The sequence below is a fragment of the Muscardinus avellanarius genome (assembly GCF_963383645.1).
Source record: "Muscardinus avellanarius genome assembly, chromosome: 12".
In the NCBI taxonomy this organism is placed as follows: Eukaryota; Metazoa; Chordata; class Mammalia; order Rodentia; family Gliridae; genus Muscardinus; species Muscardinus avellanarius.
The window spans coordinates 32,475,264-32,502,966 of record NC_137798.1 but is presented as its reverse complement, the minus strand read 5'-3'; the positions used below and the strand labels follow the sequence as shown (position 1 = coordinate 32,502,966).

The 27,703-nt window shown below is 32.9% G+C and overlaps 1 protein-coding gene across 6 annotated transcripts in view; it reads left to right on the top strand.

Moving 5' to 3' along the window:
* NOVA1 (NOVA alternative splicing regulator 1) overlaps positions 1-27,703 on the top strand; it is a gene marked incomplete at both ends in the record, with an annotated part of 145,093 nt that overhangs the window by 92,622 nt on the left and 24,768 nt on the right. For all 6 annotated transcript variants that reach the window (XM_080707884.1, XM_080707882.1, XM_080707883.1 and 3 more), the window contains one exon: positions 23,677-23,843. In XM_080707884.1, the coding sequence (XP_080564010.1) occupies positions 23,677-23,843 (167 nt within the window). The remainder of the gene's footprint in view (positions 1-23,676; positions 23,844-27,703) is intronic.

Below are 27,703 nucleotides of genomic sequence, written 5' to 3'. Positions count from 1 at the left end.
GTTAAAAAATGTTGAGTGAATGTTAATGTGTATCAAAACCATGTAGGATATAGTTGTTTTCTATTCTTAGGTTGAATAATCTATTAGAGTTTTCCTCATTACAAACACTCTTATTGTCATGAATATTTATGGAAATTTGTGACTTTAACCCAAGTTTCTCATTTATTTCTTCATAAAGTCACTGAAATTAAGAATATGTTCTTTTATGTTTCAAAGAACAAACTATTTTAATAACTTAAGGAAATTATATACTAAGTCTCTAAGAACATTTCACCTTATACTCCATTTTCAAATTTCTAAAATAATGTTATTTTTAGGAAAAAGTTAATATAATAATGCTTTTTGTGAGAGAAACCTTGCCTCTTGCAGTCTGGACTCTTGGTGCCATATTACCAGTGATCCCCAGTTTACTGTGGGATTGCATCCCAATAAACTCCTGGCAAATTGAAAATGTCAAAAATGTATTTAATACATGGATCCTACTGAACATTATAGCTTAGCAACACAGTATACTATTAAGTATCAATTCTTTACCATGGAGATAGTGCAGGAGCTGTGTGACTGGGAAGAAATCAAAATGCAATATTTGAAGTAGAGTTAATATTGACTGTGTAATGTTTTTCCGCCATTGTAAACTTGAAAAATCTAAAGTCAAGCCTTTCATATTGGGGCACATAGGTATGTAGTTCCAATTTTAGAGATATCACTAGAAGGTTTGTTTCTTTTGTCCTCTATCTGATGGCTACATTATGTTAAAGGACAAGGTCTTGTTTGGAACCAAATTTTATTTCTTTCAATTAACCAGAAATGAAGGAATCAAGGATATTTTGTGTGGTATTTTTAAGGCATGAATTTTTTTTTATAACCATAAGATAGAACACATTTACATTTGGATTTTGTTTTGGGTCTTCTAGTGTAGAGGTTAACCTGATGAACAGGTGGCCATAGTATAATGGAAAAACAGCAGGACATGTGCACTCTTGCTCAATCTGCTGTACAGTTCTTTATTTAGAATACTAGTTCAATCTGACAAAGCAAGAAATACAGTGATTTGGGTATGAAGTGAAACCATGGCTGTTTAAAAATGTTTTCAAAGGGTAGAATTCATTAAATTCAATGAAAATCATGAAGTTTATTAATCAAGCCTTTTGTATGATCTGTTATTTTACTTACTACTTATAAGACGTATTTTGGACGACTTCATAAAAAGCACTATAAAAATTTTAATCAAGCTGGGATGTATTTCTTTTGCTACAATAGTATAAAAAAGTAGCTAAGGTGAACTAAAGCCTGCATAGCAGGAATCATGCTTCAGTTATCAATTTACATGTATTAGCTACTGTGTTCAGATTTATAGAAATCATGCATGCCATCTAGAACTTAGTTTTATATTAATCCATTTTTAGAATTAAATGCATCGCACCAAGTTATGCTTTTACAGCCATCCCAATTAAGTATGAATATTCTTTATCTGAGTGTTAAGTAAATTTTCAGAAATCTTGTAATTGTGCTAAAGTTGTTTATTATAACGTAAAACTGGCTGTAATATATGACAAATCGAAACTTAAGGAATTTTACATTTCGGATACTATTCACTTTTAGCACATACCAACCAGGCACTATTAAATTTAGATGTTGTGAATAATACAGCTCACTTGGCTTAAGAGAAATTTTTAATTCCAGAAAATTCAGATAACTATTGAACAGTTAAAATTATTACAGATTTTAACTTTATTTGCTATTAAAGATCTGATACCAAAATGACATGTTGACCAGTTCATAAACAATGGTTGTTAATATTTCTGTCTGCAAAAGATGCTCAGATTCAGGATCAGCACTGATCAAGATTCTCTTGGTTAGTGAGGAGGAGAGGGCTCATGAAAGATGAACCAGACTTTTGTTAATACTTTGTTATCATTCTATTTCTTAATTTTTATTATGAATCTCGAGTAATACATTATTAGAGAAAAACCTCTAAATTCAGTTTAGGAAAGTAAGAAAAGATAGGCTAAATTATACTGTTTAGAGATAATTTGTATATACTTTTATTGGTGAGAGATCATTACTTTAAACAATTTATTATACATGTATGTTATATGCGCGTGCCTGCATGATTTTGAGGCAAAAGGGACAGGATATTGAAGTGTCTCCTCTATCTTGAGCTATATCTACTTTCTTTAATATACTGAAATGATTCTTATTTTGAAGTTTTTATATTTATGCATAAACATATGTATATAAAATAAAGTGATCCTACTACTGCTAACAGATACCTTCATTAGATATTTAGTGGAATATATATATATGCATATATATATAGTAATATGTGTATATGTATATGTATATATGTATATGTATATATAATTTTGATGGTACTGGAGGTGGAACCCAGGGGCTTTTCTACCTCTGGGCTATACTCCCAGACTTTTTTATACATTATTTGGAAATAGGGTCCCACTAAGTTGCTGAGAACCTCACTAAATATCTGAGGCTGGCTTCAAGCCTGTGCGATCCTCCTGTCTCAGCCTCCTAAGCGCTGGGATTACAAGCATGCGCCACCACGCCTGGTGGAAAAAATATTTTTAATAGTTTTAAATTTTCAATTAATTTTCACTGATGTATAAAAACACAGAAATTATACAAAGTAGTGGGGTGCAACGAACTACTTTGACACATATATACATTGTGTAATGTTTAGATCGTATTAAACCTATCTGTCTCCTCACATCACTTTTTCATTATGAAAACTTATAATCTTGTCTTCTAGCTTTTAGAAATAGCAGTAATTATCTGTAGTCACTCTATTATGCAACATAAAATTCTGCTCCTGTTAGCACTCATTGGTCACTTTTCCCTATTCTTTCCTACCTTTGATCAGCTTATCCATTCCCAATCCTACTTTGCACAGCCCGGACTCACCACCGTTCTTCTTTGAGAACAATTTTTTTTTAAATGTCACCTTTGCCTGAGATCATATAATACATGGCTTCTGTGCCTCGATTATTTTACATAACATATATCATTCTATTCATACTGTTAAAAATGACAGGATTTTATCTTTTTATGGTTTAGCATTATTCCATAGTATTTATATACACCACATTTTCTTTGTTCATTTATTAGTTGATGGACACTTAAGATTGTTTCTATTTCTTGGCTATTATAAATAGTGCTACAGTAAAAATTGGAAAGCAGATGTTTCTTCAACCGATTGATTTCATTTCCTTTAGATATTTGCCCAGCAGTGAGATAGCTAATCTTATATAATTTCTATTTTTAATATTTTGAGAAATTCCAATACTCTTTTCCCTAATTTACATTTCTACCAACAGTGTTCAAGGATTCCCCTTTTCTCTGCATAAAAGATAAAACTAGTAATGGTACTTTTTATCTTTTTGATAATGACTGTTCTTACTGAGGGGAAGTGGTGCTATCATTGATTTTTTGGGGGGTATAGAGTGTTGAACCCAGAGGCATTCTTCCTTTAATTTATACTCCCAACCCTATTTTGTTTTTTATTTGGAAGAAGGGCCTCACTAAATTGCTGAGGGCCTTGCTAAATTGTTGAGGCTGGCTTTGAACCTACATTCTTCCTGTCTCAGCCTCCTAAATCCTGGGATTACAAGAACATGCCACCACACCTGGCTTCATTGTGATTTTAATTTACATTTCCCTGATGTTGAACATTTTTTGTGTGCCTGTTTTGTATACCTTTTGAGAATATTTAGGCATACTATTTTTAATTGCATTGTTTATTTGCCATTATTTAGATAAAACTCAGGGGCATTCAACCACCAGTCTACATCCTGGGCCTTTTTTAATATGTATTTTTTAAATTTTGAAACATGGTTTTGCTAAGTTACTGAGAGCCTCACTACATTGCTGAGGCTAGACTCAATCCTGTGATCCTCCTGTCTCAACCTGCCAAGAACTAGTATGACAGGTGTGTGCCACCATGCCTGGCTGTTTGTTTGCTATTGAATCCTTAGAATTCCTTATACTGGATATTATCACCTTGTCGGATATATATCTGTTTGTACATATATATATATATGTATATATATAGTTTATACATATTTTTCCCATTCTGTATGTTGTCTCTTTTCTCTGATGGTTGATATATTTATTTCAGTTTTTTTTTTCTGGTTGATGTTTATCATTTTCTTAAGGATTTTTAAAATATTTTACATATCAAGGAGTAGTGCTAGAAACCTGTCTAGCATTTATCATTTATATGTTACAACTTTCTCAAGGTTAATCTTAGTCTTCTGACTTGGTTTTGGATCTACAGAAGTAATATATGTTAATGTCTGTGTGGGAAAGAGGGGGCCTTACACACTGCTGCTGGAAACTAAAGAACACTAAGCAGACATTGAGAGAAATATGGCTTAGGATCCTTGATTGGTTCTCAGTTGGGGGAAATACAGCTATGAAAAAAATTAACCCAGCACTTTATTTATGTAGAACGAAACTGTTTATCTTGCGATTAAGATCACATATTGATTTTTATAGCAAAAAGCTTGGAGATGGTGTTATCAGCATACATACATTTCAAGTACAGCGAGGCAACAGTGACATAGTTTTATTTCTTAGCATATGCTAGGGGAGTTATAGTTGTCAAAGTAATCTGCAAAACTATAGTTGTTTATTCTTGAACATTTGGTCCATTGGATTTTTAAATGAGCTCACAAACCCTTAACTTTCCACTTTCTATAGTATAGTTAGCTGTATATAGTCTTTTTTTCTTTCAGAAACAAGTTAGTGTTAAACTCAGTTGTATGCAGAACTTGAAATAAAACACAATTTTCATGAAAGCCATGTTCTAAATAACTGTATTCTCTTTGAAATGTGGTCTTAGCAAGTTTAAAAAAATCTAATATTATGTAATGCTGTTGTGTCCTTAAATACAATCGAAAACACAGTAGGAAATGAGTTTACTTTTTTTACTTTAGTTTTAATAGCTGGAGTGATTACTTGCAAATGAACAGCTGCATCTTTAGCACCACAGGATTAAATTAAGGTCCCAAAGTCCCATAGGTTTTACATTCCATGACATGTTAGCAAGAAAGTTACAAATATAGAAGGACTCATGTTCTAATGTGGAACACAATCCACATAATATCCATGATTAGTAAAGCAAATAAAATCAGTTCAAGGCAGCCTCTGAAAAAGAAATAAAATGACGAAGTGAGGAAGGAGAGGAACTAGTTCATGTTAAAATTGAACAACAGTAAAAATTAAACCATTTCATCATATAGGACATATCTTCATTTCATTTTCATAAATAAGATAAATGAGAATAGTATAATTTTTAGAAGCATACTGTGTATGTTTTTCTGCACAAAATAATTATCAAACTTTAAAAGCTCTTATACCAACAGTTTTGCTGGAAGTTTGCTAAAGAATGACGAAAATAAAGGATAATATCTTAACTCCTTAACACAATGTTGTACCTTTTTAATAAAATAAAAATTAAAAATTAACATCATACCTGTATTAATAAGAAGCTACAATACTATGATATTGTTTCTTATACCTAAAATGCCCTGTAAACATTTTTTTAATGTGTTGGTTACTTTGACATACATGCAATGGTTTATTTCTTTGAAAGAGTAGTTTGTGAACATCAGCCACTAATATGGATTGTAGCACACATGTATTTGCACATGAGGTTTGTATATCTGTTCATATGCATTGGAATCCACAAGTAGTCTCTCTTCCCTAGTACCTGCGTGACTGTATGTCACTATTTGGCTCCTTTATATTTTCCTGCTCCAGATATACTAGCAAACTAACAGTAATATTATCCTGGCAGGCTCAGGAAAATAGCAATAAGGGTCTTGCTTATATCTTCTTTTTAAAACATTTTGGCATTCTGTTCTACAAATAGCACTGAACTGTTATCTTTTTTAATTATGAGGTGAATACTTCAAAACTTGATTTATGGCATTTTAGTTTTGTGGAGGATGTTTTGTAAAGTACTCCATGGTAAGGATATTAATAGGTTTTATTTGCAGAAAGGTGCTATGGATAAATAAATTTTTAATAAAAAGTTAAAGAGAGCTGGGTATAAGGGTGAGCAATAAAAACATGTAAACTACTCACATTCTTGTGAGTTTTACAGACTTATGTGCAAGCAACCATAAATAATCCAGTCATTGCTGTCTGGGGAAGTCTAGGATGCTGTGGGTAGACAGTAGAGCACTTAACCCACCCTATGCAAACCAGGTGACGCTTCTCTAGGAAACTAGTAGCTGGCCAGAAAATTAAAGAATAAATAGCAGTTAGCGAACCACAGGGATGAATGTATAAACAGAACATCTAAGAAAGAGTCATGAAACAGACACAGAACTATGTGAGGAGAGAAGATATTACTAGGGAAATTGTTAAGAACATAAATGATCATTACATGGTGTGAGAAACTGCAGTATCACCAAACACGGCATTGAGGACATTATGTGTGGACTTTGAGACCGGATTGAAATTGGCTGTGAATAATAAGGTGGATCTCTGCAGCACTTTATGTTTTTTTTTTCTTCTCCATTCCCTAGTCACATAACAATACAATGGATAGGAAGCCCTACCTAGATATCTTCAACAGCCTGAAATTCCAGTGAGCCTGTAATATATTAGTTATTTAAGTTTGATTTGCTAATACCCTATCTGGGGAATGCAGGAGTGCTTGAAAGCCAATGTTTTCTCCATACTAAGAGTGGTCATTTTTTTTTCCTTTACAAGCTACACAGTATTATTACCTATAGAATTTCTATATCACTCTGTTTTCCTGTTTTTAAGTATACTGCAGCTTAAATTTTCCTATTAATAGAAACTTTTCCTCCAGCATTATTAGGACTTAGACACAAATAAAAAACAAAATTACTATATCTAACCAATTTAAATTGTTTTATGTGTAGCTTTAGATCAGTAATTTTAAATATTCTTAAGGTATTTGTACAGAAATTGGAGATAAATTTTAAAATTTATTTTAAATCAATCAGAGAAATTTTCTTTAATATTTCTAGGACTGAACCTTCAATACTCTTTTATTGGTCTTATCCAGAAAACTCTTTGTAAAGTACTTAAACAAATTCTCTTGTAATATCAAATTTTTTTCTATCCTATTTCTATGACATTTAAGTTTGGTAATATACTACACCTGCTTCCAGCATAGATAAGTGTCTATTATCTTGACTTAACATTAGGAAAAGACTAGGAATAGTTTTACTCTAAATGAAATTATTTTATTATTATAGTGAATAAGTAGTCTTTATTTTCAGAATATATTTGGTCAGTTGACTACATAGGTACTTATAAAATAATAGTTCTTCTCAGCCTATTATAGACTCACTGAATAAATAATGTTTTCATGTCCCATTAGAAAAATCCTAGATTAGTAATTTGTTTTTCTCTATAAAATACTTAGCAATTTGTCTATTAAATAGAAATTTTATTCAAAATTATATATCTCAGAGTTCACATAGGCATGGTCCTGATAAATATTTGAAGATTGCCTTAGGCCTAATATAGTCCAGCAGAATTAATCCAGTCATTTTGTTGACAAAACCCTTTCTTTCTTCATAGTTTGTAGTTATTGTCATAGTATATGCCAAGCCCTATGTTCTGTGGTTTGATATACAGCAATAAAACCAGAAATCCTTAATAATTTGTGTCAGGATTTAATATTTTATCATTATATTTATTCAAGTTTAATCAGGAAGTTTGATCTGTACTCCTCACTTGACCCATGTAGGGAATAAGTTAATTTAGGTCTTCTTCCCTCAGAAAACCACTTGCAAAATTATTCTCTGGATACCTCAGAAAACCATTTGCAAAATTATTCTCTGGATCTGGATGTACTCTAAAACAAAAAGAAGATAATCAGATAAGGGGGGGGCATCAAGCTAATCTCCTATCTTGGGAATTTTAAGGTAGCAAGAACAAAATCTCCAGGAATAGAATTATGGTGGTGATACTCATTAGCATACTTAAGGAGGGAGCTTTGGGTAAGAATGATCTTTAGTAAACAAAAAAGAATCTAATTATAGTACTTTTCATGAGTCATTGATAGTTCATATATATTCCCTCTTTTGACATTTACTTTGTACTTTAACATAATTAATTTGAATTAATAAATCTTATTTTAATGTGGCTCATCTGAGGCCTTACATTTTAATTCATTAAGCTAATAGTTATTTATTAACATATTGCTAAGTACTGGGCTGGGAATACACCTGTGAACAGACGGTTGAAGTCCCTGCCCTTTTAGACCTTTTGTTCCATTAGAGAGAGATAATGAAGTAAACATTATAAGGAGACAATTTCAGAAATGCTAAGGTTCATGGAAGAAGTACAGAGGTATAAAGTGATAGATAGTGATTGAGAGTAGACAGTATCATTGTTGTTGGGAAAGATTTCTCTGATGAGGTATTGTAGAGCTGAGGGCTGATAAGACAGGGCCCCCTTGGGAAGAGCCAGAGGAAAGGTCTCCCATGATAGAGACCAGGAAAGAAAAATCTAACCGAGAACAAGTTTGGCATGTTCCAGTATCTAAAAAAGACCAGACTCCCTGGAGTGTAGACAAAGACAGGGAAGTAATGTGAGATGGCGACTGAGAGCTTGACAAATTTGGAAGCTGTAGTAAAAAGTTTACATTTAACTCTCACTTTAGATGACAAGCCATTTGTCTTAAATGGGTAAATTACATATGATTTAAATGTTCAGAAATACTGCCCTCAGTGCGGAGTGGAAGGTGGAAGATCAGAGAGTGGAGCAGGTAATCAGCAGTCTATGGCAGCCACTGTTTGGAAGGGAAATGTAAAATGTCCAAATACCATACCATCTGGAATCTTCCTCTTTGCTGAAAATTGCCAATGTGCTTGCCATTCTGACTGTTGACTGAAAACTTTAGCATTAGGTTCACTCTGCCTGTGTACCTTTACATCGATTCAGTCTTTGTTCCCAAAAACGTTGAAGGAAAAAGGAAACATAATGGCAAAGAGGCAAAGTAGGCCCAGGAAAATACCTAAGCATGTGGTTCTGAATATGCTGGGACTTGCGAGTAAACACTGCTGCCTTGATAGGGCTCTACAGGACATAACAAGCTGGGGACTAGCCAAGTTTTATTAAAGGGAAGAAACTAAATGAAACATTAAAAAGCAAAGTTTTTGAATATTGGGAATATGTTGAAGAGATAGCAGAAGCATTATGAGAATGTGTTGAAGGACTGGAAGGATAGAAAACTGGATGAAATTCAAGAATAGAAAACTATGAGGTGAGGGTGCAATGATAATGATCAAAGAGACTTAGCTTAGGCTTCTGGCAATTTAGATATACAAGAACATGAGGAGCTGGGTGTGGTGGCGCATGCTTGTAATCCCAGCATTTAGGAGGCTGAGACAGGAGGATCATGGTTTGTGGATAGCCTCCGCTACTTAGTGAGGCCTTCTGCAACTCAGTGAGACTCTGTTGCAAAATAAAGGACAAAAAATAGCACTGGGAGTGTCACTTGGAAATAGAATGCCCCTGGGTTCCATCCCCAGTAATCCTCCAAAATAAAGAACATGAGGAATTGCAGTCTCTTATAGGAGGTGTACAGATCTGCAGTCCAGGTTATGTTAATGGCATGGTACCAGTGGTCTTTCCTTACTACTCCTTGAAATTATTTGTTGGTGTTTTATGGGAGAGGATCCGGGCTAGAGAAATACTGTGATGTTGTGGTAAATAATAGTCAAGGGACAAGTGAGCTAAAATGAACTAAATGAAGGATACTCAAAGACTTCAGCACAGGGGCAGGTTAATGAGTAGGAGTAGAAGGCCAGAAGTGCTTGGAGAGCAGATGGGAAACCAAAGACTCAGAGATGCCTTCTACAGGAAAAGCCAGAGGATGACCGAGAGCCAGTTTTCTGTCATCACATGGATCAGAGGCCAGTGGGTGACCAGGCGTCCAACGATCTGTCTTCAAGTGGATTAAAAGTTAGGAGGATGATACAGAAGATCACGAGATTAAAGTCTTTGGGTCACAGTGTGTTTCTATGACACTGCATGAATATATCTGACAGAGAATCACTGAATGTTACACGCTAATAACCATCTATTATGGAATTCTTTCATTTATAGCAAGCCTTACCTGTAACATTCTAATAATTTCAAATAAAAGAGACAAAGGGCAGAAGCATATATAGAAGAGAAGTGGATTACAGAAGTAGAGGAACACACACACACACGTGTCTATACATATATGTGTATGTGGTACTTACTGGCTAAAGAATCTGGGGGCATTCTACCTTGAGCTACACTTCCAGCCTTATTTTATTTATTTATTTATTTATTTATTTATTTATTTATTTATTTTGTGGTACTGGGGGTGGAACACAGGGGCTTTTCTACCTCAGGGCTATACTCCCACACCTTTTTAATATTTTATTTGGAAACGGCCTCACTAAGTTGCTGAGAGCCTCACTAAGTAGCTGAGGCTGGCTTCGAACAATCCTCTTGTCTTAGCCTCCCAAGTGCTGGGATTACAAGCATTGTGCCACTACGCCTGGTTTATTCTTTTACTGTAAAACAGAGTGTTACTAAATTGTAGATAATCTCACTAATTTACTTAGACTGGCTGTATAAACCTGTGATCTTCCTGTCTCAGTCTCCCAAATACTGGGATTACAGGCATGCACCACCATGCCCAACTACTTTTATCATTGTGAGGCAAATATTTTTAAAATTAATTTTAAATATTTTTAAAATTAAGACTATAATGGATAAGCCATTAAATTTAAGGTATCAGAGAAGGTAAGTAACTCTGAGCTATAGTCAAGTAGGTATTTTGATAACTGTATTTTATTATCTATTTTCTCATCTCATTTTTAGACCTAGTAACTTAAAATATCCTGATAGTTTTTTAAATTTATAATTATTTAATATACAGTATTGAATAAAATGGGTATTTTTATTGTCTGTTCACATGAGGGAATACAAACATATTTTTTTTTTTTGGGTGGTACTGGGGTTCCTGGAAGCCCTTCTACCTCCGGACTACACTCCCAGACCTATTTTTATATTTTTATTTGGAAACAGGGTCTCTTAAGCCAGCACAGCTGGCTTCGAACCTGCATGATCCTCCTGTCTCTACCTCCCAAATGCAGGGATTACAAGCGTGTGCCACCATGCCCAGCCAAACATAATTTTTAATGAATGGGTTAGAGAATTTTAAAGGAACACTTATCAAAGTCACATTTATCTAAATATAATATGCTGAAGCTATTTATTTGAATAAGATATTATTTGCTTTTAGTATCATTGTTATAGTATAACTTTTTAATAGACAGGGAAAGAAAGTATATATCTACTTTTAGTATTTACTTCTAAGATGTTAGCAGTAGGTTTATATTTTTTTTCCTGATTAATCATTGCCATTTTTTGGTCAGCATGGTAAGGGAATTTGTGAAAAACCCACAACTAACATCACAATATTAAAGACTGAAATCTTTGCCTCTAAGATGAAGAGCAAGACATGGATGTATGCATTTGCCACCAGCATTATACTGTTAATTCTAGACCAAATAATTGAACAAGAATACAAAAAGACACTAAATTGAAGTGGAATAAGTAAACTATATTTGTACATAATATAATCTTATATGTAGAAACCTCCAAATAATCCCCAAGAAAACTAGAGAACTAATAAACAGGTACAGGAAAGTTGTAGGATACAAGATTGACACATAAAAATAATTGTGTTTCTATACATTCACACAGAAAAATCTGAAAAGGGTGTTGAGAAAACAATTTAATTTACAATAGCATCTAAGATAATAAAATACCTGCAATGAAATTTAACTAAAGAAGATAAAGACAAGTCCTAACTGAATAGGAAGACTTCCTATATCCCAGGCAAAAATATTTAATATTCTTAAGATGTTAACAATAATGAAAGCAAGATACAGTTTTAATTTAGTTTTTATCAGATTTCAACACTGTTTTTTTTTTCCTTTTTTACAAAAGAGGAAAGCCTGATCCTAGGATTCATATGGAATTGCAAAAATTTCTGAATAGACAAAACAATCTTAAAAAAGAACAGAATTAGGGACTAACATTTCCTGATTTTAAAATTTACTAAAAAGCTGCACTAATCCACACAGAGTGGTACTTGCATAAGAATAGACCTAGGGAACAGTGGAGGATTATTGGAATCTAGAAATAAATCTACGTGTTTTTGGTCGAATGAGTTTTGGCAAGAGTATCAAGTCCATTCAGTGGGGAGAGATCTCTTCATGTAATGGTACTGAAACAACTGGATTTCCACATGCACAAGAATGAAGTCAGAACCACGCCTCATTCCATATACATAAATTAACTGAAAAGGTACCCAGTGTGTTTGAGGCCAGTAGAGAGAGAGAGAGAGAGAGAGAGAGAGAGAGAGAGAGAGAGAGAGAATATGAGAATGAAAGCAAGAAAGTAGATGTTACTGTGGCCTGTGAGGAGGAGGAGATGGACTTTTTTTCTTTTTCTTTTTTCTTGAGAGGGTATCTCATTATGTTGCATAGGCTGTCCTTGAACTCTGACTTCTCCTGCCTCAACTTTCTAACTTGCTGGGATTATAGGTGTGACTGCTAACTGAATTTTTATTTGGACTGATGCAAACATTTAAAAATAGGAGTTCTTGCACAACATTTGAGTGTTAATACTACTGAAATACACACTTAAAAATGGTTGAAATGGTCAGTGCTGCATGTGCATTGGTGCACTTCTCTCCTTAGCCTCACATAACTTTTCTTCGCTACGCATGCCCTCACTGGTTTCACTTCTGAGTTTTTGAGCTTGATTCTATATCCTATATTTGTTGCAGACTATTGCCAGCTTCAAAGTGTAATCTGCAAAATTATGCAAGTGAATTTCCATTGGTACAAAGAGAATAGCTAGAAGATATTTAATTGCTGTTTTTCCTACAGCAGAAATTAAGAGTACAAATCAATGACAGAAGTGGTAACAGTGATTAGAAATGGTGACAAGTCAGCAAGTCCTCTTTATATATACATATACGAATATAATTACTTTTTAAATAAAATTTTATCTTGGCACTTTTATGTACCTATAGTTCATGTTGGAAATTAAAAAGTAATAATATTGACACAACTAGGAATGCTCTACTGATCCTGAATTTATAATGATATTATACCAAGGATGAATGAACAATTAGTCATCATAACTGTTGGAAGGAAGTTTTGTATTGCTTCAGAATTTAGAAACTGGAGGTGAATTGCGTTATGTGTAAAAATGATTGCCATTGTTTTTCCAAAATTTCAGATATGTCTGTTCTCAGGGTTCTTCAGAAACACAAATTGATGCTATTTTATGAAAGTGGGTAAGTAATTGTTAGGCCATTAAAATGAATAGGACAGAGAATGAGTGAGTGAGAAGTTCTACAGTAATTTACTTGCCATTTGTTTCCTCTTTAAGGCCTCTGAAGAAAATCTAAAGGCTCTTTAGACTTTTCTGAAAAGCATACTTTTACCCTTCAGCTTGACTGAATGTATTTCAATGTTAAAACACGATCTATAAACAGAGAATCAAGCCTTCACTATGATGGCTTTCGAGTAAAGCATGTTATGTGGCCTTTTGCAAATGTTTACAATTTAGAGGTAGAAACATGTTCATTATACAAAATTTAGTCACCTGGAGAAGAAAAGCAGTTATTACTTTACATCATAATATATCAATTCCTGTGATTTCTTCTTCTGAAAGGTCTCTTCTTTATTTTATTTTTATTTATTTATTTATTTATTTATTTATTTATTTATTGGTGGCACTGGGGTTCCTGGAAGCCCTTCTACCTCCGGGCTACACTCCCAGACCTATTTTTACATTTTTATTTGGAAACAGGGTCTCCTAAGCCAGCGTGCGTGGCTGGCTTCGAACCTGCGCGATCCTCCTGTCTCTGCCTCCCAAGTGCGGGGATTACAAGCGTGCGCCACCACGCCCGGCGGGTCTCTTCTTTAAATAGTGCATTTTGCCCCCAGTATTTGTAGGATAGCAAGAAGTCTTATCAAATGTACATAACTGTATAGTGATAGAAAAGCTACAAACACAAATTGAACTTAATTTTTATGAGTTTCCTAAGTCCTTTGCTGATCTATGAACTTTTTTTCTAAAATATTATTAACCCTCTTCTGTAGTGGTCTGTTCTCTTCAAAACGGGTCAGTCATCTCTTTTATTTTAACACCACATTTAGAACAAATTTCTGAAAACATATAAGTGACAAAATTTCATCAAAATTAGGTGAAATTTTTTCCCATAAGCAAGCAGAAACATGATTCTTTTTTTTCCATATACTTGTATTGGTACATTATATTTTCACATCATAATACAAATCATGTTGATAGTAACATACATGCACATAGCACTTGGTGGACTTTCCCCTAGCTCTCTTCCTGCCCCCCCATACAGGCTACTGAGATTGACATTATTATTCTCACATAACATAAAATCAATGGTAGTCATTCCTTCCTTGATCCTTACTCTTCCCCCTCCCCTTCTCCTAGACCACCCCTCTGGCTCCGTTGAAGTTTCTCATCCATTATTTTATGTCACTTAACATAATGTTCTCTGAGTCCTTCCATTTCTTACATGTGTTAATTTGGTAACTGGCCCAAGTTACATTTTCAGGAGGTTTATGGTATAATTTGGGGAGAAAAATCATTATTTAGTAAGACCTTACCTCCTTGCATTTGCTAGATATGTCTTTGGTCCAGTTGCTTTCACTTTCATACATGTAAGTTTAAAGTAAAATCTTTTACTGAGAACATTAAAGGAGATCTATTAAGTATATATGTATGATTATATGTACATATAAAATTATATATTATTTGATGTATAATTATATCAACATTATAGATATTATAATTTATATAATATGTATTTATATAAATCATATGATGGTTTTAAACAAGAAAATATAGTCACTGTGTAACACATTTAGAAAATAATATTCTGAGATACAGTTTGTAAAATTGTGAGTCAGGCATGGTGGCATATGCTTGTAATCTCAGTACTTGGCAGGCTGAGGCAGGAGGATCACAGGTTTGCTTGCCAGCCTCAGCTGCTTGGTGAGGCCCTTCGCAAATGAATGAGACCTTGTTTCAAAATAAAGGATAAAAATAGGTCTAGGGTGTAGCTCAGAGGTAGAATGACCTTGGGTTCAATTCCCAGTACCACAAAAAGGTAAAATTGCTTAAAATTTTAGTGTACAGAGAAATGGAAATGAAACCAAATCATAAAGAAAAAGTCAGTAGTTATTAATTTTAGAGGAGACCTTTAAGTAGCTTCATTTCTTAAAATGAGAAAAGGGTATATTTTCTCCTGAGAGAGTGTAATATTGTATTGCTACACCTAGAAAATTAATACATATCCTTAAATAGATCTTTTGTGAATGTACTTAAAGCAATAAATATGATAACATAAGAAATTAATATAAACCATCTATTATAAGCATATTAATAATACTGTTCATGTATTGATTATTATGAATAATACATTAAAAAGTATACGTTGAAAGGCAGTATATTTTTAAAGAGTTGCACTTGAGAATTCCTTGACAGTTTTAATCCAGCAATTTCACCATTACTATTACTATTATTTCCATTTTTCAAATATTTATACTCTCTAACCTGTCAGAATAAACCTGACAGTATTAGTTGTCATTAATGATTGATGCTTTCTACACTTTACTTTTAATATTTAAACTAAATAAACCTAACAAGCTAATGGTTATGCTTTTCTAAACAAATTATAATACAAACTATTAGATTATCATGATTATAGATTAAGATAGTTAAATCGTTGCAATTTTTTTATTCATAGCAAATGAATGCTCTTATCTTTTTAGTTTTAAAAATTAAGGTACCTACATGTAATTTTGAACCTTTTAAGAAGATAGCATTAAGGGAGCAGTTTATATATTGACACGACCCCAAATTCAGGAATAAAAACAAGATAAGCTAGCTTTCAAAACAGTCAGGCATTCCCTAGGGTGGTCAGTAGGAACCCATTTATTACTAGCTTATATACTTTAATATCCTTTCTTGACTGGTTATTAACCAACTGAGATTAGAAGCAGAAAATTAGAAGTAAAGAGAGGAGTCTATTATAATCAGATGTATTAACATAGCAGGTTTAAAATAAAACTAAAGAATGTGAAAACTCAAATAACAGCTGCCCCTCACAAAGTACCACTTATGTAAGGGTAAATAGATATGCATCTCTAAACAAATATAGAGGCTGCCACTTAGTTATTGCACAGAACTATATAATTAACCCCCAATATGAAGGAAATGACAAATGTACTTGAAAATATTGTGTTCTTTTTTAAATGTCAGGCATTGCCTATTGCAAAGGTTATTGGTATTTCCAGTTTCCCAAGTTATTTTTGAGGCTGAAAACAGTGAGAATGAATTACCATGGAGGCATTGATAAATATATTTCTGAATTTTTGATACTAATGTTTTATTTTGAAATGTTTCACTGTCACCCATATAACTGCATTTCTTTGGTTTAATGCTAATCGTTTCTAAATAATTTTATATTTGGCTGGGCATGGTGGTGAACGCTTGTAATCCCAGCATTTGAGAGGTTGAGACAAGAGGATCGAGGTTCGTGGCCAGCCTCAGCTACTTATTAATGCCCTTTGAAACTCTATTAAACCCTGTTTCAAAAATAAAGAATAAAATATAAAGCCGGGGGTATAGCTCGGAGGTAAAATGCCCCTGGGTTCTATCACCAGTACCAAAAAAAAATAAATGATTTTATATTTGTATTTTTATCATAAGATACTGAGTTATAGTCTCAATAGGAATATAGGTCGAGTATACCTTGTCTAGATGCTTGAACTAAGCAGCATTTCAGATTTCAGTGTTTTGGATCTGGGAATATATGCCAGAACTTACTTGTCTGAACATTCCTAGTTTCAGAACTTAGCAACTGAGATGCTCCAAAGTCTGGAAGTATTTAACATTGTGTTTTTCTTCAAAGTTTAACGTTTCAGGCATTTTATGCTTTACCTGTGTAAGCTGATGGATTTTCTCAAATCCAAACAAAATTCTCACTAATGTCCATTATAGGTAACAATTGGAAATATATAGATTAAATCATCAGTATATGCCTATTATACCAGAAATGACTTATTTTGGATTGGCCTCAGGTATCTAAAAAGTTTAAGACTACAACAAAAGTACTCCTTTTTCTTTCCTAACTTTATTCCCTTAGTTGGATTATAGTTTAAAATCAATCTTTTTTGTTCAACCTCTAGAAAGAAAAAAATATCTGTTGAATTATTGATTATATCTTCTAGTACCTTTGTTCAAGAGCTCTTTTTTACTGAGTGCCCTTTTTATGTACACAAAAGATAATTTATAACTTACTATAGATATTTAAGTCATCTAGTGTATAATCATTTTTGCATATATTGAAATATCTTCTTATAAACTCACAGAGGCTTAGTAGCTTTGTAGATATTTTGTGAATAAAGGTCTTAGAAATTACTTATATGTACACTTTCAAACTAGAGATAAGAAACTTCAGACTCAAACAGTTATTCATTATTCAAGATACTTTATCAGCATTGGTCATGTTCCATGCACTGTTCTGGGTACAGGATACACAGTAGTGAATATGGCAAATTTCCTTTCATATTTCTCTTTTTTAATGTTTTTGCTCAGACTGTTATTGTCCCCAAATTTTCTCCATAGCACTTATATCCTTTTAATATTCTCTCTGTATATTTTACTTGCTTCATTTATAGTTGTCTGTTTATATCAACTGGAATGAAAGCTCCATAAAGTCAAGGGATTTTGTCTGGTCATTGATGTATCTTCAACTTCTAGTCTGATACTTTTGTTTAGTAGAGACTCAATGAATTTTTTATAAAATGAATGAGTGAATGAATGAAGTGAAAACCAGAACCCAGAAGGCTGTAGTATCCTGAGAGCCAAGGAAGTGTTCCTAGAGTGAATAATCAACAATGCCAAGTGTTGCTGAAGCTAGCAACATGCAGACATGAGGAGTGGATTTGCCCAGGTGTAGTTGTGACCAATGGTTTTGGTGTATTTGTAGGACAAATGCAATAATGGAGTATAAATGAGGGGAATAAAGCCATGTTGGAGACGATTCAAGACTGGGTGGGGGAGAAGTAGGAAGAAAGTAGATATAACTCATTTGAGGAATTTGGAGTGAGGAGGAAGTAGAAAGCAAGTATATATAATGCAGTTGAGGCACTTTGAAGGGCAAGGATATTGAGTTGTAGCTAGAAGGGTATGAGAAAAATGAGCTCCTAATTTTGTTTTTATAAAAATTCCCAATGCATATAAAAGTAGAATAGTACAATGAATCTCTTCATATCCTTCTTTTGTGTTAGTAATATCAAGATTTTGCCAGGCCTGTTTGTTGATATTTTTGTTGAGAAACATTTTGAAATAAATACTAGTGATTATTCATTTATATACTACAGTATTCATTAAACAAAAAATGGCACTTTTTTATATAACCTGATGTCACAATCACAACTGTTAAAATTAACAGTAATTCTTTGTTACTATCTAATACATTTTTATCTTCCTTCAGTTGTGTTTCAAATGAAAGTTGTTTGAATTTGGATTTAATCAAATTCTAATTTACATTTGACCTTAATATCTCTTTTTAAAATACTTTTATTGGTGTATTGTAGTCTCACATTGCAATGTAGTTCATAGTGATATTGACATACATGCACACAACACTTGGTGAGTTTTCCCCCAGCTCTGTCTCCAGTCCCCTCTTCTCTTACAAGATACTGAGATTGACATTGTTCTTCTCACATATGTTCATTCCAGTAGAAATATTTTCTTCTTCATTTCCCCCTCTTCTCTCACCACCCTCCCCTAAACCATCTCCCTTGGTACAATGGGGTTTCTTCTGCTCCTTTATCTAAAGTCCTTTGGTATACAGATTACTCCCTAGCTTCCACATATGAGAGAAAACATGATCCTGTACTCTCTGCCATTGGATGATCTCACTTAACATAATGTTCTCCAGGTCTAAATCTTTTTTGTCTGAAGATTAATACCTCCTTTAATGAAGAAACTGGATCAGTTGTTTATAAATGATATTACATTCTTTTTATTGCTTTCATCTTTATGGTGTCATATATCTCTGTGTTTTTAATATTACCTATAACTGTAATGCAACTTGATTGGATGTAGTTTCCATTGCTGTTGGATGTAAACTTCACTATTGGCACTGTGCTTTGTACTCCATCACATCAAAGGCATATCATTCCTGTGGTCTTCATTATGATATCATGAAAATGTTGAACCTTAAAGTCAGATCATGACACCCTGATATTTTCATTGAAAATTTCTCATTAACCTTTCATCTAATGATTTTATCCATTACAATTGTTGCCTACTTTGGTTTCTTAGTTGGATGTGCAAAAGGGTAATTTTCTAATTTTGCCAGTGCCTTTAAACATTGAAGGAATTATAATGTGTTTTCTGCTGTTGGTAATGATCCGGTAGAAAAATACAGATTAAGATAAAGAAAGAACTTTGTTAACAGGAAGAACGGAGTTGGTAGGTGGTAGGAAAGGGCTTCAGAGCCAAAGCAATGGAATGCCCTAGAGGGGAGTATGAGCTGCCAAAGTGACATGCCCAAGTTACAGAAGCTCACAGAAATATATTTTATTGCCTTTTAATGAAAAATTGCTATGAAATGTTTGATGATTGTACTTAATTTTAAAAACATGTTCATTGTCAGCATTTGTTACTACATATATACACAGAACTCCATATTTGACACTGATCCTTCTTATTAGAACTTTGATACTTTGTCCCTTAAAAGTGCAATTTTAAACTAATGGTGTTTTAGACATACTTTTACATAATACAAAATACAGGCATGTACTTTTGTATAACTTATTTTCAGTTTCTGTTGCAGGTTTATGGCAGAGAGGTAAATGCTCCTATTAAATAAGTGCTAAATAACTGGTAGTTTAGGTTACATATTAATGGAGTCTAAAAGCCTTTAAAATGACAAAGCAGCAACTTTTATGATTTACAGACTCATTCATGTTGCACAGTTTGGGCATCTACATGACAGTCCTACTTTTTTGTGACTTCCTCCTAAAAAATGATGGTTTTGTGTTACCTGAGTGAAAAGGCACTTAGAGTACAGGAGAAGAATATGGTCGCATGTTTTCTAAGGATTGCAGCACTTCCCAGTGCTAGATACACATGCTCACTTTTCTTTTTCTTTTTTTTTTTTTAGCAATTCCAAGAAAATTATATAATTTAATCCTCAGAGAATTTATACTGCAACCATGAACCTGTGAATTACCTTAAAATTGTCTCATACATGCGGCTTTGTGAAATTTTGTTTTAGACAATCATATTTCTTTATGGCTCAGTGATTTCCATTTACTGTCTGTTAGTCTATATAGTCTGAAGAGTATTGGGGTTACTGTGTGGTCAGAAATGAAATGTATTATATCAAATCAGAATTTTAAGGATAACATGGATTGTACAATGCTTGTGGATATTGGCTGCCATGATTTATTTTTTAAAAACAGTATATCATGTTTTGGAATCCACATGAGTATTTTGTAGTTGTCTCCAAAAGCAGTAATATAATCTGATCTATGTTTTGTGCTGTCTGCTGACCTGAATAAGAGTATTTTACATTAGTTATATTGATCAGTTCCCATCCTTTCTAGGACAATTAATAGAATTATTCATTCAACAGCTAATAACAATCATGTAAGTGTAAAGTCTCTCTTGAGTGTTCCTATAAGCTAGATCATTTTACCAAAGAACCACAGAGATACATTAAGATAGATAAGAAATGGAGGGACTGCCGGGCGTGGTGGTGCACGCTTGTAATCCCAGCATTCTGGAGGCTGAGACTGGAGGATCATGGTTCGCGGACAGCCTCCGCTATTTAGTGAGGCCCTCTGCAACTTAGTGAGACCCTGTTTCAAAATAAAAAATAAAAATTAGGATAGGAGGTGTGGCTCAGAAGTCGAATGCCCCTGGATTCCATATCCAGGCCCACAAAAAAAAGAAAGAAAGAAAGGAAGGAAGGAAGGAAGGAAGGAAGGAAGGAAGGAAGGAAGGAAGGAAGGAAGGGAAAAGAAAGAAATGGAGGGACTTAGAGACCTAGAAACCTAGAAACATTGAGATTAGCCAGTCACAGAAAGTGAAGGGTCATATGTGTTTTCTCATAAGCAGAAGTTAGGGAGTAATTGGGATACCAATGAGACTTTAGATAATGGAGAAAAAAACTTAACTTCAGGGGAGCAAGGGGGGGTGGTTTTTTGGGGAGAGAGGAAGAAGAATTAATGAAGGAAACACTTCCACCCACTGACATGTGGATAGGCGAGAATACCAATGCCAATTTTAATATCTTGTATGGGGAAGAGAGGATGGGAAGGGAGCTGCTGGGGAAAACTAACCAGATGTTGTATGCATGTATATCTCTCTCACTGTTAATTATATTATGATGTGAGACTATAATATACCAATAAAGGTATTAAAAAAGAAAAGCTGATTAAGAGAAACAGGAAAAAATGAAGTCCACAAACTCATACTATGTTTTTCAAGCTCTATCCATTCTTATAAGTGAAAGATATGCTCACTTTGTTTTGAAATTTTGCTACGACCTAGGAAGCTTAGTTTTTCATACACTTTAATTTTCAGTATTTAAAATAGAAAAATATAACTTAGGTATGCCCTACAAAATTATGCCTTTATTTTTACTTCTACTTCCTGTGCTCTATTTTCTAGAAGAGTGATAATTTTTACTCTTATTTTAAGTTTAAAACTACTGGAACTAAGGTTCATGTATCATAATCTTTAAAGCAGCATAAACTCCTTATGTTTTTTGCATGTTCGCAGTTTTACAACTGTGCTCTTGGAGATGTAATTTTAAAACATTTTACAGAGTTGTTTAGATTTTTGAAACAGAAACACCGAAAGTAAATGTGGTAGTACTTGAAAATGTTTACATTCATTAAACTACAATAACAACAAAAAATTATGAACTTTAAAATACCATTCTATTGATTACTTTGTACAAGTTTAAAAAATGTTTATGTCTGAACAATGAATGCATGTGTCATTTTGGGGGCACTGAAAAAATAAATACCATTGAATATTAGACTGCTGAAATAAACTCCAGAATAGTCTGAGAAATAAATCTTTTCTTTATTACCTTAGGTTCAATCTGTAAAAGTGGGTTTTAGAACCTGTGTATTAGACGTTTTTTCTTATTTCATTTTAGTGCTATTTTATATCATATATGTACATGATATTCACTAGATATTAAACAAATAGTATTAATATCTATCAGTTATTCATAAATTTCAGATTTCATAAACTATTATAAAATTTCTTTTTAACTCTAGTATTATTTTATTAAAATTATATCAAAGGCAGCATTGTTTCATTTATTCAAGAATATTTATTGCATTCTTATTATGTGCTAGGGACTCTAGGAGGCCACTGAGATGCTAAAGCACAAAGAAAAACAAAGTATCTAATATGCCCAAACTAGGGAGTATATAAGGGATACAGAGGGACTGGAGATAATGGAGGGGAAACCTCAACAAAGCTAGAATGGAAGGCTAGGAGAGGAAGAAGGCTGAGGTTGATTATTGGAGGAGCACATCCCAATATATGTAAAAGTATGAATGTAGCATGGTCAACCTAGACCCTCACTGATAGAAGGGAGGAGGAAGGGGAAGCGCAGGGGGTGGGGGCACCAAGCACAGTCTGAATGTATGCCATTTTCAATATGATCCACATAAAAATAAAATTAAATAGAAAAAAGAAAAACAAAGTATCATTAGCTCTATGTGGATAAATAAAAAAGATAAAATATCAGGCACAGATTGTTGCTCTGTTTAAAAAAAAGATCAAGCCGGGCGTGGTGGCGCATGCTTGTAACCCTCACTTGGGAGGTGGAGACAGGAGGATCACGCTGGTTCGAAGCCAGCCTTGCTGGCTTAAGAGACCCTGTTTCAAAAATAAAAATATAAAATAGGTCTGGGAGTGTAGCCCAGAGGTAGAAGGGTTTCCAGGAACCCCAGTACCAATAAATAAATAAATAAATAAATAAATAAATAAATAAATAAATAAATAAATAAATATCAAGGTAAGTGAATAGGTGTTAGAAATTTGGAAACTTACCTACTATGTAAGCTTTCCAAGCCTCTCACCCCGTGGACCCACTATATCACCCATGTTGTACTTTCATTGTTTACACTGTCTTACATTTATCTGGGTTGGTGTTTTCACCCATGAAGTGTAAACTCTGCAGCAGGGGTCTGTGGATCCTTACCTATGTTTCATCAGTTTCTAACTCTAAGTCCTTGAAATAAAACTATATCATCAGCTTCTCAGTAAGTATATGTAATGGCAATGAATGACTGATATGCTCAGAACTCCTCTGGATCTTTCCCTTATAGAGACTACAGCATAAGAAAAGAAACAAATGGTTAAAAGGGACATGTATATACTCATTATATTTGGTTTAACTAAACATTTGGAATGCTCTGTATTTCACATTATTTTATTGGCATTTTAATAGCACCTCTTTTTGTAGCTTTCTAAAATGCAAAATGAATTTTTTTCTGAAAATTAATCTTCTATCTGCAGGTACTACTGAGCGAGTATGCTTGATCCAGGGAACAGTTGAAGCACTGAATGCAGTTCATGGATTCATTGCAGAAAAAATTCGGGAAATGCCCCAAAATGTTGCCAAGACAGAACCAGTCAGCATTCTACAACCCCAGACCACCGTTAATCCAGATCGCATCAAACAAGTGAGTGTTTAGTTGGGAAATCAAAGAGAAATATCCACAGCATAGTATGAATTTCTTACAAAAGAAGGTTTAAAGTCCTAACAAAATTTTTAAAGCGTACCAGTTGTCAATTTAGTTATTTAAAGACTACCAAGGTCTCTTCCTTACATTGATAAATTGACACATTGATTGGTTGAATTTTCATTTATATATGTTATACTGAGGAGCACTTTGTGACTCTCTGGTTGCCTTTTTAAAATTTATAGACAAATTTTTATTGATTTATAGGCACTTAATCATTTTAATTTATATCACTTTTAAATAAAGTGTATAAATTTAAAGAAACTATATCTTGAAATTTTTCAAAACCCAAATTTTAGTGGTAGTTGTAGTCTTTAGTATATTTATTTTGCATTTAGACTGCTGTTTTGTTCATTTAATTTTCATGTTCAAATTTTTATCAACAAATATGTATAAATTTGTGTACCTAGAATTCAGTTTGTTATTACAAATCAGCTATTATGTTTTGTATAACTTGTATAGTATTTACATATGTCATAAAAGACCTTTGTGGATTTTTAATGTATGGGATTTTCTGTAAAAATAATTTTTTTTACTTGATAAAATCCAATGTGAATTTTTGGTTGACAAAATGTAGGGGAAAATGGCATCATTTAATGTTAAATAAGATGGATTCTTCCACTATAGACAATTTTAAATCTATAGATTTATTTGATACTTTTTGTTAATAATTATTGTTTCTGCCTTTGTGCTTTTAATTAGCCTCTTAATTTGTGACTTAATTTTGCTATCAATATAGACTATGCTTTCAAAAGAAATGTATTACTCTTGATTAATTCACAGGATATTTAACTTACAGAATATTTTGTTCATTGTAATAAATTGAAATGTAGCTGAAAGTCTTATTAATTTCATGTTTCTGAATTGAAAAACTATATTAAACAGTATTATTAGTCTATTATAATTTTACCAATGTATAGGTAAATATGCCAGTCCCATATGATAAAAATAATTAGGTATTAATTACATTATAAAATTATACACTAACATTTTAAATTTTTTATTTACTACCTCTTAAAAACTCCGTTCACATTTAAATTAAGTTAAGGTAGCTCTAGCCTGGCGTGGTAGTATACAATTGTAATCCCAGCATTAGGGAGGCAGAGACTGGAGGATCACTGTTTGCAGACAGCCTTAACTACTTAGCAAGGCCCTTCACAACTCAGTGAAACCCTGTTTCAAAAAATATAAAGACTATAAAATAGGACCGGGGGTGTAGCTCAGAGGTAGAATGCCCCTGGGTTCCATCCCCAGTACTGAAAAAAAATTAGGTAGCTCTTATTTTATTTAAAAATATTCATATGATAATTTTCAGGGTCAAATGATTCAATTTGTATACCATTCATAACACTTTAAGGAAGTTATCACTTAACCTCTACATGCAGCATATATATAATATATATTTAAAGCCATATATATATATATATATATATATATATATATATATATATATATCAGGTTTTTTAATTCTTCACAGCCGTTTAGTAGTTTGAAGTATCTGTCCTAGGTGAAATGTAAAGAATAATTTAAAGACTGATGACTTAAAAATGATACTTTATGGACTTTATTCAGAAAAAAAGCTAGGCGTCAAGTAAAAGACCTCTAGATTAAAATTATCTGAGGCTGAGAACCTATAGAATGAGCACTGAAGTATATCGTCTTGATTTGCTGTCTATATCCAGCCTCTGACTTCTCGCTTTCTTTTGAAACTTCTTTGAGAGAGTTCAAATATTTGGGAATGGATGTGAATATCTTGAGTTTTCAAAAAGTAAAACACAAAATGCAGTTTGAGAATATGATATCACTGGCAATATGTTCAGGATAATAATCATAATTAATTTTTATTATTTTATTTGTATGGGAACAAATAGCACCACCAAATGATACTATGAATCATTTTTTATATTTCAATTTTATTTATGGCAATATGAAATTTACAGATAGCTATATATCTAGTATCAGTGTAGATTAATAAAGATTAGAACCTTACAAAGTATAACTTCTAGTTATTTGTCTTGTTTAAATAATATTTATATTCAAGACACGTTAAAATTAATATTACTGTTTTACTTCTGTGTATTTGCATTCATATATGAAACTCATTGATACTCATGTAATTAGAATTATTGTTGATTATTTTATATTTTCAGGTGATTAATAATGTGTGTCATAGTCTATCATTTAAAGGGATTTATCAAAAAAGGAAAAGAAAACTGAATATAGTAGGGCAGTATATTTAACACATAAACTTTTTTTATTTATAATGTAAAACCTGAAAATTTATTCAAACTCTAGGGAAGAGGTAGAACATGTTTCTATTATTTTTTATGCTCTATGTTTGGGATTCTCCAATTCTTTAAATATCTAATTTACCAGCATAGTTAATTTTATCATGTCATTCTCTAAACAAGAAGTCAGGTATATAGATAAGTCATGGTCATAAATTTAAATGAGCATGATTTTATTTCTACAGAAATGATGCCACTGAATACAGTATAAATAATTACATGTAGAGTAAACCATTTGCCATAGAATAGGTAAAAATGTTTTATGTCATATTTGCATGTTTACAATTTTTAGTACATAGAATCATAGTATGATATTGTAAATGAAAGTTAGTCTTTTTACAAATAATATGACATTTGTATTTGCTTTGGGCTTCATTTAGTCCTAAACTTAATTTTAAAAAATAATTTCTGGCCTTGGATGTAACTCAGTAGTAGAGTTCTTATTTAATATATGTAAACCCCTGGGTTCATCCCCTAGCAATGCAAAAATCAAACAAAAATATCAATAAATATAATTTTTTAAATCTTTTATTATTAGCCAGGTATGGTGGCACACGCTTATAATCCCAACATTTGGGAGACTGAGACAGGAGGATTGCAGTTCGTGGACAGCCTCAGCTACTTAGGCCCTTTACAATTTAGTGAGACCCTATTTCAAAATAAAGAATTAAAAAAATAGAACTGGGGGTGTAGCTTGAAGGTAGAATACCCCTGGGTTCCATCCCCAGTATAAAATATATATATCAGTTTTGTTCTAGGTAAGATCATTTGAACAATAAAACTGGAGTATTTTTTTTTAATTCTGGAGCCAGAAAAATCTAACTACTACATAGTAACAGATTCATGTGGAATATAAACTCATGGATTTTAGTAATGTGTTATTATTATTAAAATTTAAGGGTTTTTCTTGCTAAAATTATAACTTATATGTAATATGGACTTAAATTCAGAAGTTAAATTAGTTCTAAGGAAAGAAGACTTTTAAAATTATGATTTTACCTCCTTATGGAAATTTAATAAACTATTATTTCCTAAATTGTGTTATCCAGATATAATTGGTAACTGAGAAAATTTTATGATCCATAATAGTCTAACCAAATGAAAACCACCCCTACTGATAAATATATTTCTAGTTCTGGGAATTGAACCCAGGTGCATTCTACCTCTGAGCTACACTCCCAGCCCTATTTTTTATTATTTATTTTTGAAACAGGGTTTCACTAAGTTGCAGAGGGCCTCACTAAGTAGCTGAGGCTGGCTGTGAACCTATGATCCTCCTGTCTTAGCCTCCTAAGTACTGGGATTATACGCATGTGCCACCACACCTACCTGAACCTTACTTATTGAATGGCCCTTCAAACAAGTATGGTTCCATAGGAAACTAGTACAAACTGGTCTTATAAATTTTAAATAAAACAATGATGAAATCCAGCAGACAGTGTTAAGTCCAATTTCACATATAAGATATTGTGAACTATTTGATTCTTAATTCAGATTTTTTTTAAAAGAGAA